At 40.0% G+C, this 16,463-nt stretch overlaps 1 protein-coding gene across 2 annotated transcripts in view; it reads left to right on the forward strand.

Annotated features, from left to right (window-relative positions):
- LOC144192128 (pleckstrin homology domain-containing family G member 1) overlaps positions 1-16,463 on the forward strand; it is a 28,243-nt gene that overhangs the window by 2,998 nt on the left and 8,782 nt on the right. Inside the window, exons 1-5 of one of the 2 annotated variants that reach the window (XM_077711183.1) lie at positions 1,408-1,741; positions 8,070-8,632; positions 12,325-12,425; positions 13,138-13,207; positions 15,857-15,903. In XM_077711183.1, coding sequence (XP_077567309.1) covers positions 1,732-1,741; positions 8,070-8,632; positions 12,325-12,425; positions 13,138-13,207; positions 15,857-15,903 — 791 coding nt within the window. In that variant the 5' untranslated portion in view covers positions 1,408-1,731. Of the gene's footprint in view, positions 1-1,407; positions 1,742-8,069; positions 8,633-12,324; positions 12,426-13,137; positions 13,208-15,856; positions 15,904-16,463 lie in introns of those variants that run through there. The other variant, XM_077711184.1, reaches the window with a different exon arrangement.

A 16,463-nucleotide genomic window follows, 5' to 3' on the forward strand; every position in this document is an offset into this window, starting at 1 on the left:
GGGGGAGCGGGCCCCATGCTGCTGGGACCAATCTCTCAGTTTCGCCGTCTGTCTTCGTCAACACTATTGTTCTCCTTAAAGAGACACATACGCTTCTTTCTCTTGTCTAATGCGCCTCGATTGTGATTGCAGCAGGCCAAGAAAAGTACACGAGTTCCTGGATTTACAAGGTTCAACTTCTCTCATGCTAATTTGTCTCCCTTTGTCTTACATTGGATTTATCTTGTTCTCAATTGAGTTGATTTGACATGTATCTTGGTTTATGAACTGATGTGAGGGATTTGATGTCCCTCATCAATCAACTTTAGGCTTGTAACTCAAAAGTCTTGAAGATGTTGTCTTGCTATACTGCATTGTTCTCTTTTGGTTTTGTATTTACTAAGTTTTGTGGGAAAGAAGAAGGGACAGTTACCTTATTAGACTTTAAAACACAATTATTTTCCATTCTTTAGGGATTATTTGAATATTTTAACATGAACCCTTTTTGCCAATCTGTAGAAAAAAAACTAAATCATAAATGATTTTAATTCATTAGGCTGCCATTGGCAGTCATGGATGTCAAATTCCTTTGAAATAGGAGGGATGACAACTAATGAACATTTGTTCACAGTTAAAATGGTTTGGACATCTCCTAGGGATGAACTAATTTAAAGACTAAATATTTTAAGAGCCACATGATTAGATAGATGTCTGTTGTTGTCAATGGCACTGAAAGAGTTAAAGATGACAACTAAATCTTTTTTTTTTTTTTGTGTTTCTAAACTGACAGCAAGATTTGAATTCTGGTCAAGGTAGCCAAGTGTTGTGTGAGTTTTCACCAATGTATGAAAGGTCAGTTTTATAGGCGATTTCAAAACTATAAATTATTTTTGGCATTTCATTGTACTACCAGACTAAGTAAAGTAATATCATACATTTGAATGCATTTCTTTTCTTTAAATGTATATCTTTTCAGTATAAGGGGGCATACTATAATCAATTACATTTTAGAGTTTGATCATAGTCTGGGACTGGTTTTGACATGGGTCATTTCTTTGCCCCCCAACCCTAACATTCATGTACATGATGTGTCCCCCACACCTCCTCCGTGTCTTTTTCTTACTCTTCTTTGTACTGAATTTTCTCTGATCTTCCACACAATGCCGCCTCTCGCCTCGGAACCAGGAGCTATTGTTTCCGACTGGACTACCGGTCAAGCGCACCCCGTAAAGCCTGTGATCTCACCCCTAATCGTTCCGCTCTGCTCGTACGTGAAGCTCGGGGACTTGGGGAGGAAAGATGAAGAGGCAGGAGAGAACTTAATGGGGAACTCCTTGTCATATTTGCTTGGAAGAGCCGGGTGGAGGCGGAGTCAGGGGGAGGGGAAGGAGCCAGCAGGGAAGGAGCAGAGGCCATTCACACAACCAGAAACACGCATGCATTCAAAGCCGCTCGGGAACGCTTTTAGACACACACACTCATGCGTGCGGTGGATGCGTTGCCACGGGAGGGAAGGATGAAGAGCAGGGAGAGGAAGGGATCTGCTTTAAAATTGCACTGAGGCAAAAGGGACACAGTAGCCAGCCTGGTCAGTCAGTGTATTTATATGAGTGGACTCCCCACGTTTGCTCCCGGGAGAAAGGACTCACTATGAAAAGGAAGAATGCTGGAATTGCTGGAAATACTTCTGGGAATACTTTGGACTATGTGAACGCCTGCGCTAGATTGCTTTGAAAACTTTTATTGGTCATCATGCCGACCGGTAAGCACCATAACTGAGTTTGTAGCCTGGTTTAAATGGTAGGAAAAGGTCATGGGATTAGATTATTTATTGATGGTGGTAAAGAGTGTGTATGGGGTGTTTAAACATCACATGCAAGTTTACTGCATGATTAGTTGCTGTGATCGTTGGCTGTGTTGCTATTTGTTGCTGTGTGCATGTGATATTTAGTCCTCAGTTGACAGCTGTGTGCCAAGTGGCACCACAGCGTCCGGCCTGTTGGATGAAGCGCTTTTTTTTTCTTCTTCTTCACAGAGTGTGTTGAAAGGCTCACAGGTTCAACAAGGAACGTGTCAGTTCTTTTTCAATCTGATTGTTTTATTAAGCTGATTTTAGAGGGAACAGCTGGGGAATGTAGTCTTTTGTGGTTGGGCAAATCTAGTCAATAATTTCTTTTAACTGTTCTTGTTTTCTGTTGCATTCAAATTCTTAATGTAATGCATTTGACTCAAACATATGTTTAAAATAGTATATTCTATTGACTTGAATTGAGTGGGAAATATGCATGGTTTTTAATTACTACATGCATTTGGTCAAATTTGGGGACAACTTTTTGACATCACTTTTTTTTTAAAGTATTCTAATTTTAGCTTAAATCTACTCCCCTTAATTTAACAGGATAAGATCATGAGACAATACAACCTATTATTGTGATACAGTAAGTTCAAAAGCAGCATTGTGATGTCTCCAAAGATCCTCACGAGTTTGCAAACTAATGTTATGTTAGATTAAAAGTTGCATTTAAAAGAACTCCTTTAAATGTTAATTAGAGATATAAGTAGCACCTCGCTTTACTCCAACTGTGGGAAAATGTTGGCTTGGTCCTAAAACCTATTTTTACATCCCTTTTGATACTGTATAGCAACAACAACCACAAATTGCTGTACATGAAAATCAGCAGGGGGGTTTGGTCCTTTTGGTGGACCTAAAAGAGGCCCCCTCAAACACAATACATTTTATTGTGAAAGTCCAAAATCATCTGTTGTGCCAATAAATTAATCAAAGCCATGACAACAGTTTTATGAGTCTAACAGCTTATTGCTCTGACAGACAATATGTGCCAGCTTCCTCTCTTGGGAGTTTGGGATGCCATTCTGCAGCCGGTGACCCAAATTAGAGCCTTAAGGGTAACCGTATTGGGGAAGGCAGAAGGGGGGAGGGGTACAAATGGCAAAGCAAGGAAAAAAAGGGGGGATATAATTACTGTTTAGGGCAAACTATTTGGTTCTGAGGTGATGGAGACAATAGTGAGCCTTCCATCCATGCCTCTCTGACCCTTGACCCCTTTGCTACCACATCACATCAGGCAAGCTACTGCATGAGTGGGTGAAGAAGGGTCAAAACAGAGGGCACGTCCCTTTTGGAATCATTTGTTTCAATCAATAAGCCCTCTTTTAAGTGTGTGGAAAATGTCAGGGGTTGGACGCGGTGCCGAGGTATTCCACCGGGCTGAAATCCAATCAGGTCAGAGAACCAGGCAAAGGTCGCACGAGTGTCCTAAAAGGGCGGTGGTGGTCCCTAAAAATAGGCCCTGTTACTTTGTGCTGGGTCATTTTCCCACCCGGGGATTTCATCAACACTAAAAGTAAAACTTCCAAGCTAATTAAGGAATTTATAACTCATCATGTTTGTGCATGTTGACCTTTATCATTCTTTGGCAGGATATTTTGAAACTTCTGTGTTGATGTTTACTATGGCCATTCTCATAATATTTTTTAATCAAGTCCTGACACTTTGAATTGTTTCTTACAGAAGGCAAAAATAAGTTACATAGCAAGAAGTGTTGTGCAATGGAAGCTTTTATTATCAACAATAACTCCCACTTTTTTTTTGGTAAAAAAAATCATGAGAGATGACTAAGACATTGGCACAATGCATCCAGTTATAAATCAGGCCTTCAAAGTAAAGCCACACTAGTAAATATTAGATATATGGTTACCTTTAAAATGTACGCACTTTGAAAAATCATTAGGAAAAACTGTAATTAAATGCAAAATCGGTTTTGTTCTTTTTCGCAATACATACTTATGTTATTTTACACAAAGTACTTCATTTTAATACTGCTGCTTTAAAAGTAAAACCTAAAAAAAGTAAATAAATAAATCATAACAAAGAAGAGTCTTTGTATTTCTCCAAATAAACCTATTGGCTCCCATTGACTTGGGCTTAATGTCCATCAATTGATTTGTATAAGTGCTTTAATATTTTCCACAAAAATAAATCTGCCAGATTATCTAGTCAGCAACAAGTCTTTGTTAGGACAGATGATAAATTGCTCCATGTAGGAAACCACACCTCCTGAGTACAATCCCAGTTCTTGGCCTCTCCCACCTCTGCCCACTCTCCTCTGTTATTCCCCAGCCTCTGGGCTCTCCTGTGAAATCCTGAGTGACACCTTAAGGTCCTTAGCGTCAATTGAAATCAAGCCTGCGTCTCTATTGTGGGGGGAGGACGACAAATTTGGACTTTATGCTGAATGGTTTCAAAATGCCGGTTTCTTTTGGATGGGGAAAGGGAAACATGAGGGGGGGGGGGGGGGGGGGGGCAACGGGTGTGGGTGGTGTTTGACCTTTTGTCCTCCCACTTTCATTCTTTGGGGCCTCTTTTGCTCCCTCTTGCACATATTACACATTTTTGCAATATTACTGTATCTTCTCTTATGTTGCGTATTTAGACCATGAGCTCAGTTGACCTAGAAAAATGAACATGTGATCTTTACCTGGGTTGGGCTGAATATCATAATAATAATAATGGAATGCTCATAGCATGTGATGAGAGGCACTGTTTATTAAATAAACAGCTTGTAGTAATTGGGATTTAATGCATTTATCATGCAGTTTTTTTACCTCCAACATTTAGAATACATACTGATAAAGTATGACCCAAAACAAATGTGAATAATTGAATCTTTAGACCCCAAAACTGCATGTTTGCATATTCTCCCTATAATGTATTTAGAAACAAATCTCTGGCCTTTAAAATACTACATGTACCGTGACAGTTTATCCTAGACCAAAATGCATTTAAGCTTTCTTTATTTTCAATGTGGAAATGTGGTTAACCAGCATCTTGGAATGGATTCATTTCATCCTCTATACTACATACTTGGGTTGGCACTCTTCTCACCATTTCTCACATTTCACCCTTGTTTTATTTGGCATTCTTATGTGTTGTTTTGCACCGTATAATATTCAAAAGCAATCGTGCGAGTAATGTTCTTGGACTCTACCAAGCTGTATTTTAGTGGTCAGCTGGTGGCAAATAACATTGTGTCAAGCACAGCAATTCTAATTTGCACTTGACCGTATGTTGTCCGTTCAATATCAAAGTATGAAAAGAACATTACAAATTAAGAATTTATTTGTCTGTATTACAAGTCAATCACTCCCCTCTAACCGTGGAAGTGCATATTTGAGCGTTCCACTTGGTGGTCCTTAGTCAACTCAGCGCTTGGGTATTTTTACACAGTAAAACTATATGATTTAAGAGAGATGTAGTCCGAACCCATGGGAATGCACTGTGGTATTATGCCTACTACACATTTGAATGGTGGGAAATGGAGGACAAATTGAATGGCAGGAAAACGCTGAAGGCCACTCGTTGTAGAATATTTCACATATTTACAGCTTCAATTCATTTCAGCTATGAAATAAAGTGCCCTGTTACCTTCGTTACATTGTTTTCTGCTATTTTGATTTGAAATCTCTTTAGCAGATCTTCTTCACCTGTCCGCCGTAAGCCACTCGCAAATCGTCTTCAAAGGGGGCCGTAAACAGACGAGGGGGCTCGCGGTGTGTGCACCGGCCGCTTCGGGAATAAAGAGCACTTCAACTTAGGCCATAAAGTGTGCAATTGAGCGGTGAAGTGAAGTGTAACACAAGTGGCTGACTGCTGGAAAAGCTGGAGAGGAGTCTCACACTGCATCTTTGCAGTTGACTGTTGACTTTGTGACATGTAGGTTGAGCTGAGTTCAACCCTCCATAGAAATGAACTCTTAAATGCATTACGTGAAATAACAAGACTCCCACTTTGGGTGAGTAATGGTCACATTTGCCCTAGAAAATGTGTGTTAGAACATCCATATGGGAAAAGACTTTGAATAACTAGTTGTTTTCCCAATTGGCAAGACTTAAATTCATCATTTGGCTGCTTTCTGTGTCAATGCAGTGCTGTATTGTCTGTTTGATGGTTCTCGCTGCTTTGGCTCCAGACAGCCCTGATGTTAAACATATTAAAGTTGTCTGCCTGGTCCACACGACTCCCCACCTCCAACCGCAAACCCCTGTGCTCTTTGTTTTTGTCAAACTCAATGAAAGGCAGAGATTGAAGCCCGGTTGCTACGCCAGCTTGAGATGAGTCACCCATTTATCTTTTCTGGTGTGGTAGGTAACAAACACATATACACGAAAAGGGAAAAGTCCCAACCTGCATGCTTAACAGCCGAATTAGAGATCAGTTACACGGATCAGGCTGAATATAATCTGGAAAGGGGGGGTAACCAGATCTGGCTTGTGTTAGCTCTGCGTTTGTATGTCGCCCTATGTGTGTGTACACAAGCCAATTCACCCAGGAAACGTGCAGGGTGGGTTCCAAACATGAAGCTTTAAGTTGGGAAGGAGGGCTTGGGCAAACACAAGATGGAGCAACTTCATGTTTATGTTTCACCACCCCTCCAAAAAAAAAAGCATGCTTTGCCAATAAATATGTCCATCGTTAGTTTTTTAAGTGACCCACATATGGAAAATGCTAAAATGTCTTGTGGACATTAGAAACCCTTTAAAAGTGTGGTAATAAACGTGCCCGCTGCCTGCCCATGTCCATGTAGAATACCTAATGGGAGGGTCATTAACTCACTTAGTCTTATCTCCTTGGTAATAAATCGGTGGTTTAAGTGACCCACACACACGCATGCCATAGTTTAGGTATATTGCTCTACTGATAAGCAAGAGCGTGGGATTGTGTATGTATATTTGTTAAAGGGCAAAGGAAATTGTCAGTTAGCCATTAATAATCACCATCAGTGATATTGTAGCCTTTTGTGCTTTGTGTACTTGTTTTGTTTTAGAAGACCCTCCACCACACTAGATTATCTCCTGCTTTTCTTATCAATGAATGAATGAGGAAAAAGATGGAGACTCAGAAAATAGGAATATCCCTTGAACTACTTACACTGTTGCAGTTATTCTGGAAGCAATCGTGCAATAATTCAGTAGATTTATAGACCTGGCTTAAATGGATGAGGCACGTGCAACAACAACTTTACAGGGTGATGTATCAGCAGTTTTGCTTATAGATTGTTTGGCTTATAGGTCCCTTTTCCAATTGCAGTTGACACTATCAGTACAAGCAGTGATACTCCCATCATGTAACAGTTCTGCTAGCAGGACAGCTGACCAAGTGTGGTTAAAAGGTGTCTCTCTTACCTACCTGGTAGAAAGGTGAGAGTGTGTGTGTATGGTATAGCTTCCTTTTGAGGTTGCGCTCCGTTTCATGTTTCGTTGATATGTGAAGGCGAGTGTGTGATCTCGGTCGCTTTGATGTGAAAAAGCCTCAGACGTTTGGCAGGTAGAGGGCGGCGCAAAGGGCATCGCATGTCGCCGTGTTACTGGAATACTGGACCTGAGGGATCATAAGTGAGCCGCTATGACGAGGAAACATTAGTTTTGTGATTGACGGCTGATTACTTTGTCATTTTTTACTAGTTAGGTTAGTGTTCCAAATATCTGACCTTTCGGACACATTGCCAGCACTTGTACTTGATTGCAGACTGCAGGAACTTTGGAGATGTCAGTGGTTGTTATGGTGATGTTTAATCTGATTCATTTTTTGGGAGTACTTTCACATTAGCTGTCTTGACTGCAGGGTTCCAAGCAATAATGATCCCATCTAAATGGCTCCGTCCACGGACACGGGGCTAAGAGCCAGTTTGGCATCGTCCTGATGCAAAATAACATAAACCTTCCTGTTTTTAGGAAAATAGGCCTCTCATTCATTGCTTTCGAAGTGCTGAGATTTAGACTGTGCGGTATCTTAATACATCTCTTCATCTAAATGCTCTGAATTCCTTTTAATGAGTGGATTATCTCACTTGGCATGGTGGTGGCTGCTGGCTCGTCCTGATAGAATTCTTTCAGCGGCAAAACAGTTTGCGCTCATGGTTTGGCAGCTGGTCACCTTGGTTGTGGTCAGCTGGAATGTGAGGAATTATGTTTGTAAGCAGATCTGTGGAGAATGTGAACATGCTTTTGTTTGGGCTTTTTAATACAATGTATCTTTTCAATTTCATCATGATTCCCTTCTTTCTTTTCAGACGACTACAGTTATCTACCCGATGCATTGCCCCCGGTCCCTGAAGTCCCGGACTCTGAGTCTGTCCTGACCTCCAGCGACATCCCCAACCGTTGCCTCCGTAACCCGGCTTTCCGTTACGCGTCCTTGCGCTACTGCTCGGCCCACAGCATGGACTCCTCTCCTGACAGTGGCGAAAGACCCGTCAGCTACAGCTCCACTTCGTCCTCCGCTTCCTCTCGGGATAGTCACTGCTCGCTGGGCAGCCGCTCTACCCTCGTTCATACCCCCAACTGCAACCCAGTGAACCCCGACCAGGACTCTGGGGCTATACGTTTGGAACTGGTTCCCACCCAGCAGTTGGTAGGTAGCGAGGAGGTCCCTAGGGATGATGGAGGAATGGAGCCAGGGAGGAAGGTCACTGAACAAACACCGACAGATCACTCAGAACCGGAGCTGGATCTGGACAGGGGCGAAGAAAGGATCAGTCAGGTGCAAGGACCCCGGACGTACGTAGACCGTGTGGTGCAGGAGATACTGGACACAGAAAGAACCTACGTCCAGGACCTGAGGAGCATTGTTGAAGTAAGTCTTACACATATACAGCACATCACTTTTATTTCCTATAATTTGAGTAGAATTCAGAACTTTGTCCATTTTATAGTGCTATCCTCTCCAGAGGTCAAAGTCGGTTAAGTCTAGCGCTTGTAAATGTTTTAGTCCACCGGGATCGCTGACTTTGACCTTCTCAGGAGTGTGAGATGGATTATGAATCAGCTAATAACAAAGACACACAGACATGCTTTGGGTCTCGGTGCTTCGTGTCACACACGTGACACACAAATATACACACACATACACCGCTGCTTGTTGTCGGTCAGAAACTTTCAACACAATAGGGTCACCTGTGCTTGCAGCCTTCAGGTTCGGTTGAGTTACACGACACCGGTGCCTTTGTACTGCAGGAACAGGCGCACATTGAAAACGTGTATAGACATACGCTTACACAGGCACACACACACACACTGTACACACATGTTTATACAAATGGGGCTTTTTAATACAGGTGAATGGATCTTGTTTGTCAGCTTTAAGACATCCCCCAACTTTGATTTGGATAGCTTGGGCTCACCTTGCTTGATCCCTCCTCTTTGTTATTGTCCCTTTCTTACTCTCAAATATGTTGAGCAAATGTGACATCTGTTATTCATTCCTGTTTACCAGTTTTTATTCAAATTTATTGTGTTGTTTTTGTATGCTTTAGCCCACATACAAAGCACCATAGACTTTCTCATTCTATGGTGATCATTTCTTTGTGACGGCATGCTTTTACTTCAAAGCTAATGAATTTAACCAACATGATTGATTGGATTATAGGACCAGCATCAAGAATATGCAAAATCATAAGCATCTAGAGAGAAGTAGGAAATATACATCAAATCTGATGCAATTTTAACACAGTCTTTGCGCATTGTGCTCATCAGAGGCATAATAATAGAACCAGAACTTTGACAAAAGGCAATGACTGCAAGTTAGTGCAACAACCCAAGTGGAATGAGTCATAGGTTTTGATCTTCACTTACGAATACCAAAAAGGTTATTATTTCCTTATATCTGATACTGTGAAATTCAATAGTTGACTCACCACCTATTTTGCATCCTACAAAACAGCAGTAGAGTGGAAAGCCAGCAACATGAAGAACATGACTGAACTACACACAACATCATTCTTAAAAGTCTTATTTTTAGATACTGATCCCTTCCCAAACTGGACCAGAAACTGGCTTGATTTGTATCCCATGTGTCCATTTTTATAGATGGTCCAAAACAGGTACTATGTCTATACAGGAGCCATGATGAGTAAGGGCATTGAATTTGGCCCCTGACATTTTGGATTGATGTTCTGCCTTCTGGCGTTCCTTCACATTTCCCCTCGTCCTTTTCGGATGCAGAGGTGAGGAAAAGGGACAGCTCGACAGGAGTCTAGGAAGAGGGATTTAGCTATGAGATAAGAGTGTCTACAGCAGGTTAAGAAAACACAGAAGAGGGCTTAAGCGCTGCACTTAATCACTCTCTACTGCCTGCCTACAGACCACCATCAGTCTACATTAACGGACCACCCACTCTTGGACAACATCTTTACATGGCAGGAGATTTTTCAACAGGATGTAAGGATATATGTCAATTTAAACCTTCCTTGCCTTTTTAATATCAGTTGCAGTGAGGCCTGATTGTATCAGCTAGGAACATTAACATCCATTTGATGGTCACCAAAGCCTGCGTTATTGCAACCCCCTCTTCCATAATCCCTGATTCCATGCTGCTTCCTGTGACCAAAGAGGGTGTGACAGAGTTAAGACAAATATTTACCCAGACTCCCATGGGCTCAGTTCTTTCAGCAGGGGTGCGGTTGGTGGCCATAGCTATATGTCCAACCGTTCCTGCGCGTATGCACCGTTTAACCATTTTGTCTCATCAAATTATTAAAATTGTGAGATAAAAATAAGTTGAAATTGATGACATGGTAAGGACTTTAGTTTAGGCCAGATGAGTCAATGGAAAAGGGTAGTCAAGACTTATTGTAGTTATCGTGCGATGAGTTGAAATATGTATAATACATTGGAAAGTGGGTCAGATGAGGAAGCAAGTCTCCAAGAATATCATTCTACAGAAGAGGAAAATCACTTTGATTAGCTGTATGGTGATTTATTTTGCAAACCTGTCTTAATTTTGCAGACTCAGTACTCCTTTTGCCATCTTGCTCAATCAGAGTTGGCAATAAAACCCAACCAGACTGGTGCAACCTTTTGTTTTGTTTTTTTGCACCATGACACCTGAAAAGCATGGCGGCCTTTTGAAGTTAATGTTTAGAAGTCAGCTGCGACATTTTCAAAGTTCGATAATCTGGTTGTTTACACGAGGAATTGTCATGAATAATGACTTCCTACTACACTGTAGAGTAAAGTGTTTGGGTTAGTAATGAGTGTGTACTTTAAGAGGTTAATGCTTAACACCAGAGTGTATCAAGTTAGTACATGTTGCTTTGCAGGGAGTGTAACTTCAGAGAGATTTGTTGGCCATTGTCATTCTCAGGCTGGAGGGGAATGCGTTGAGTCAATCGGTCAATAGGGGTCATATCCATGACCCTGTGACTAATAAAGCATTGCCCTACACGCTACCTACCATTACATCTTAACATGAACCCCTGTAAACATGGCCCCTGGCTTGAGTCCCATAAACTGGACTTTTAGAATGTGGTTGCAAAACAAAACTAAAAAAAACATACAAAGCAGAAAGTGAGAAATGAATGACCAAACAATATTCTAACCTGATATTCACTAGTTTTATTTTTATTTTTGTATTATTACATGGTATCATTGTTGATTAGAGCTCATGTCATAACAACATTTTGTTTGTGGGAATACAAACTTAAGTGCTTAGTCAAATGATCGCAGTTTATTTCAAGATGTTTTTATTGGCAGCTTAAAAAAACAACTTCACTCTCTCTCATTTTTCTCTTTTCATAACCTAAAAAAAGTCACAGGACATTTTCTCATTGTGCACTTTTATCCAGGAATTCATTTGAATCACCGTTTAAACATTCTTCATGGATTAACTGTTTTTTTTTTACTTAAGTTGCTTGTAGCAACAGATAAAATTAATACTGAAACCCATCTGTCATTAAGAGAGAAGTGCAAGAGAAGCATTACTGCCAAAAGAAGTGGTGCCTGTCAGATTCTGAGTTTTATACATGTTATTTTTATTGACTTTAATTACAGGCTACAGAGGGCAAAGTGGAATATAACGCGTAATGGCAAAACACTGGCTTGGATCGGAAGTGAAACCTGAAAAAAATAAGGAGATGCCCTAGAATGAATTTATGTGTTTATTTCTCATTTATCTAAACAGAGCAATACTGAAACTATGATTTTCTTTCATCTTTATCTCAATCCACAAAAAGCTTGCAAAGGTTGAAGTCGAAACGTCGGCTGACTGACTTCTGGGGCAAGTGGATGATTAACTCTAGAGATGAGCGCTTTTATTGCATGAATTTATAGATTAGACATTGAAAGACATTGCATAATTTATTATGGAGCATTATGATTAATAGTCAGCGGCCATTCCTAATGTGTGCGAGTTGTAAGGTAACACCATTGGTTTGCTATTGTTTTTTTTTTTACTATGTAACTGTTTAACAGCAGTACAGAAATGTGTCAAAGAAAACTTTATTGCACCCATTGGGTTAAAAATCCATCTTTTCTTCTTTCTCCTTGCAGGACTACATGGAGAATATCAACAACCAGGGTTTGCTTGGTTTAAGCTCTGAGGATAAAGGCTTTCTATTTGGCAACATCAAGGACATCCACCACTTCAACAGGTTTGGCTTTTACACACAAATATACTCCATTTATCGTAATACTCGAAAAGACAAATAACTTTCATCCAGCCACTTGCTAATGATCATTTTAGGAATTGATTTCACAAACTTGGATCAAAAGTCAGCCTGGTGGATGATTAATAACTTGAACTAAATTCATTTATTAACTATAGAGGTGACTTATAATGAAAGTGAATGTGCAGGCTGATTTCAAAGAAGGAGAACAGTTGCAATAAGTAAGGTGGGTGTGTGTTGCATTCAGTGCCCCCAAATGACATTTTTGTGTAGCTTGAAAGACAGTGGAGCATCATGGTGGTCTTTGGACATAAACATTCTTTCTTCTTCTGCTTTGCCACCCAGTCATTTGTCAGCTGTCGTTCTCCAAAAAAGAAAAGAAATCGGCCCGTTAAGGGAAGCTTAAAAGCAGTTTCAAGCAGTGACCTCATGCTTTAGTCATGAGACAATAACTTCACGAGTGGCCCTTTTCCATCAAGGGGATAGTTTTTGTGCACACAGGAGCTGTGGTTTTGAATTCAAGGAAGTTTCTCAAAGGCAACAAGCTGCCCTTATTCCTCATTTCTCTTCCTGGTATGACTTGTGAAGATACAATAGTCAGAAACTATAGCCCAAAGCATCATTCTATGATTGAATAGTTGTGTTCATATAATATGGGAACATGTCAGATGAGTATGAAATCAAATTTTCTTTTCAGGGATTTGCTTCATCACCTGGAAAAGTGCAATGCGGACCCTGTGGCCATCGCTGAATGCTTCGTATCAAAGGTACATTTTTTTAACTTTAATAGAGGTATTGTGCCGAAACCACATTAAAACTAAGCTTCCGTATTTTGCATTGAAATAATCACATTGTCATTAATCCATTAGATAAGAAATACTTTAAAACTTTAAATGCAACTCTTTATGTTAATCATTGGTCATTCTATGGCATTTTACATTGAGTTTTTGCCAAAAGCTAATTAAAGGTGAGGATAATTTTTATTTTTATTTATTTTTAAATTTAAAAAAATAAAATACATCAAATTTTTGGCCCCACACACACACTTTGGACAGAGTACAAAAAACATCTAACTTATGTTTATGCTATTCATGTGACAACATTGTGAATGGTACATTGGTCAGTACTTGGAATTTCTGTATTTTGAACAGTCAAAAACTGCTGATGTTGTTTACGCCTTTTGTGTTCAGTCCCTCTTCCAAAAAAAGCTCCGAGGATTATGTCTCATGATTGCGCATTCCGACATTTCCCCTGAAATGCGCCGTTAAAATCTCAATCCGTCGCATAGGCGTCCGCAAAGCCACCGGTCTGCCTGTGGCTGAAGAAACATGCTCTTCCTTTTGCGTCACCAACTCGCTCCACAAATGTCTTGGCTATTGTTGTAAGGGGCTCCTTTCACTGCGGGCGCACAGCGGCGCTTCCAGCAGAACTGTAAACAAAGCAAAACACCCACATAACCTAGTTTTTATTCCCCGAAACAAGCAAGTCTGGGTCGTTTATTGCACCCTGTATATATTGTTTAGGGTGGTTTAGTCTTGCTTTTACGGTAGAAGACTTTTTCAAGCAAATATATCTCTGCACATGATCTTTTTTGGACTATAAGTTACACTTTTTTACAGTTTGGCTAGGCCTGCAACAAATACTTAAGTGCGTTTGTGTTTTTTTTATTCTATTGGACCACCAAAAGTCTTTTTTTTAGGTTATAGTTATAAAAAAAAAACTATAAATGTTACATTAATCGTGCTTATTTAGACTGTTGTTTTCCATTTAACTATTTTTACTTTAAAGTATATTTGTTCTTGGTTTTTCCAATTTTTTAAATCTGAAAACATTATAAAAAATGTTCTATTGGTGGTACAGTATCAGTTAAAAACTAGTATCGGTGCTATACTATTTTTAAGACTCTTAGCAATGCAAGGACACTAAAACTGTCTATTTCAAGACGACAAATTAAATACAGTAGCTGGGATGACCAAAAAAAAAATCATTTGGCTTACGTGGATGAGTAAATAAGCCTGTTAAGTGTTTGTTAGTCACTCGACCGAGGCACTCGAAACACAATTACGAGATGACTAACTCTTGTCGTTCACTCTCCACACTTCTAATAACAACTTGTCAAATAGGGACAGACTCCTTCAACCATATTCTTTTAACTCTACATTTTAAAATGTACGGATAATTACTTTTTGACTGAAGTCACATAGTCATCAAATGAAGACGGTGTGGTTGACTTCGAGGGTATGCTTATGGTATGTTTGTATACATTTTCCCATATGTATCTTCCTTGCAAATTTGTACCCCATCAAAACATCGACATGTCTTGTGGTCTATGCACTTAAGTTCAGCAAGTAGGTATTAGCGCTCCATGTGTCAAAAAATGGATGGCATAGACATCTGGTTGTATTTAGGACCAGTCTGTGGTAGCAGACTAGTGGAGACATGGAGGAGACCTCTGCTCTCCAATTTAGTTCCTTTTCCCACGAGGAGTTCTGCTGAATTATTGGCTTGAGGTCCTTCAAAAAAAAAGGAGAGATGGAACTCTATGTCCACATGGATGGGGACATTGGGGTTGATATCTGATGAACTTCCCCACATGTTTATGATGTCGCTTCCTGTGTCAGCATCCTGAAGCCCCCCCTCAGTGTTTATGGACGCAAATAGAACGCAGCCAGACACTGCTAGTGTTATGCAACAGCAGGGGGTTCATCTTGAGGAGACAAACGGTCGGGAAACTTGGGTAGGCGTACTTTAAGACCGAAATATACAGACACTCGTTATTTGCTTGACAATGATGGGAAACCTCAAATAAAAAGGCAGTAAATTCTAATGACCATATTTTTGGAGGCTATTTCAGACTATAATAGGGAAAAAAATGTCTCTTGTGATTTTTTTATGTTATTTTTTTAATAGTGCAGAAATCAAGAACAATTATGCGTTAAATTGAATTATTCCACTGGCATTGACTGTTTTTGACATCAAAGCCATTTCTGTTGTAAAGGCAGATGTTGTGTAGTAATGTTTTACTGCCATTGATGGCAATAGTCAAGCTATGAATTTTAAAAAATGACCTTTTTTGTATCCAAAAATCGAAGTGAATGCTATGCAGATGATTTGTCAAAAAAACTTCAGTTTTCCGATGAAGTCACACTGCCTCACGTCTGGTATGAAGGCAAGGTCTCAATTAAAGGGGCGTTGTGGTTCCATGGGGGGGTTGCATTTAATCCCAGCACCCAGTGCTTACTTGAAATAACTTCAAACTATACAAACTATGCTCCTGCACCGTCAAATTTGCATGGAAAGACTTTTTTTAAATACAGCCTGACCAGTGATATTACAGAAATTCAAGTATTAAATAAATTGCTTTTGTCTTTCCAGTGACATCATCTAATTACCCCCCTTTTTTTCTTAAATTTCAGAGTGAAGAATTCCATATATACACCCAGTACTGTACCAACTACCCAAGGTAAGACTATAGTGTATTTTAGATCAGTACAGAACACAATGAAAACTTTTTTTTCTGATGCTCACGTCGCTGAAGTCTCGTGTGACATTTCACATGATGACACGTTTATATTTTGAATTCTTTCTACTGTACAACAGCATTATTCCAGTGTCTTTGTGGCCCTGATCTCATCTCCAACTTTCTTCCCAGAGTCTCATATAACGCCACTGTATTAACTCCTAGCTAAGGAGTCAAATTGTCTGCTTGCGGTTGTGCCTAAGGGTCTTTTTCCCTCCCTCTTTCTCTCTTTTTCTTTAATTCTCCCATTCATTACTTATTGACAGACTTACAGCACACGTTACTGACAGTTGTTATCTTTTGAGACACACTTTTTTCTTCTTCTAATGCTTTATTCTTCTTTGGGTGGGTGGTCCTATGGGACACCTGTATGAAATAATGGGATTGTTCAGTTTAAAGCGTGAGGTTGTTCCTCATGCCAAGATAAACTATGACACACCTTGCCCTCTGGATACAATTTCTCTCTATGGTTTATAATAATAATTCCAAAATATAAAAGCACT

This window comes from Stigmatopora nigra, unplaced genomic scaffold (assembly GCF_051989575.1).
Source record: "Stigmatopora nigra isolate UIUO_SnigA unplaced genomic scaffold, RoL_Snig_1.1 HiC_scaffold_25, whole genome shotgun sequence".
Taxonomy (NCBI): domain Eukaryota; kingdom Metazoa; phylum Chordata; class Actinopteri; order Syngnathiformes; family Syngnathidae; genus Stigmatopora; species Stigmatopora nigra.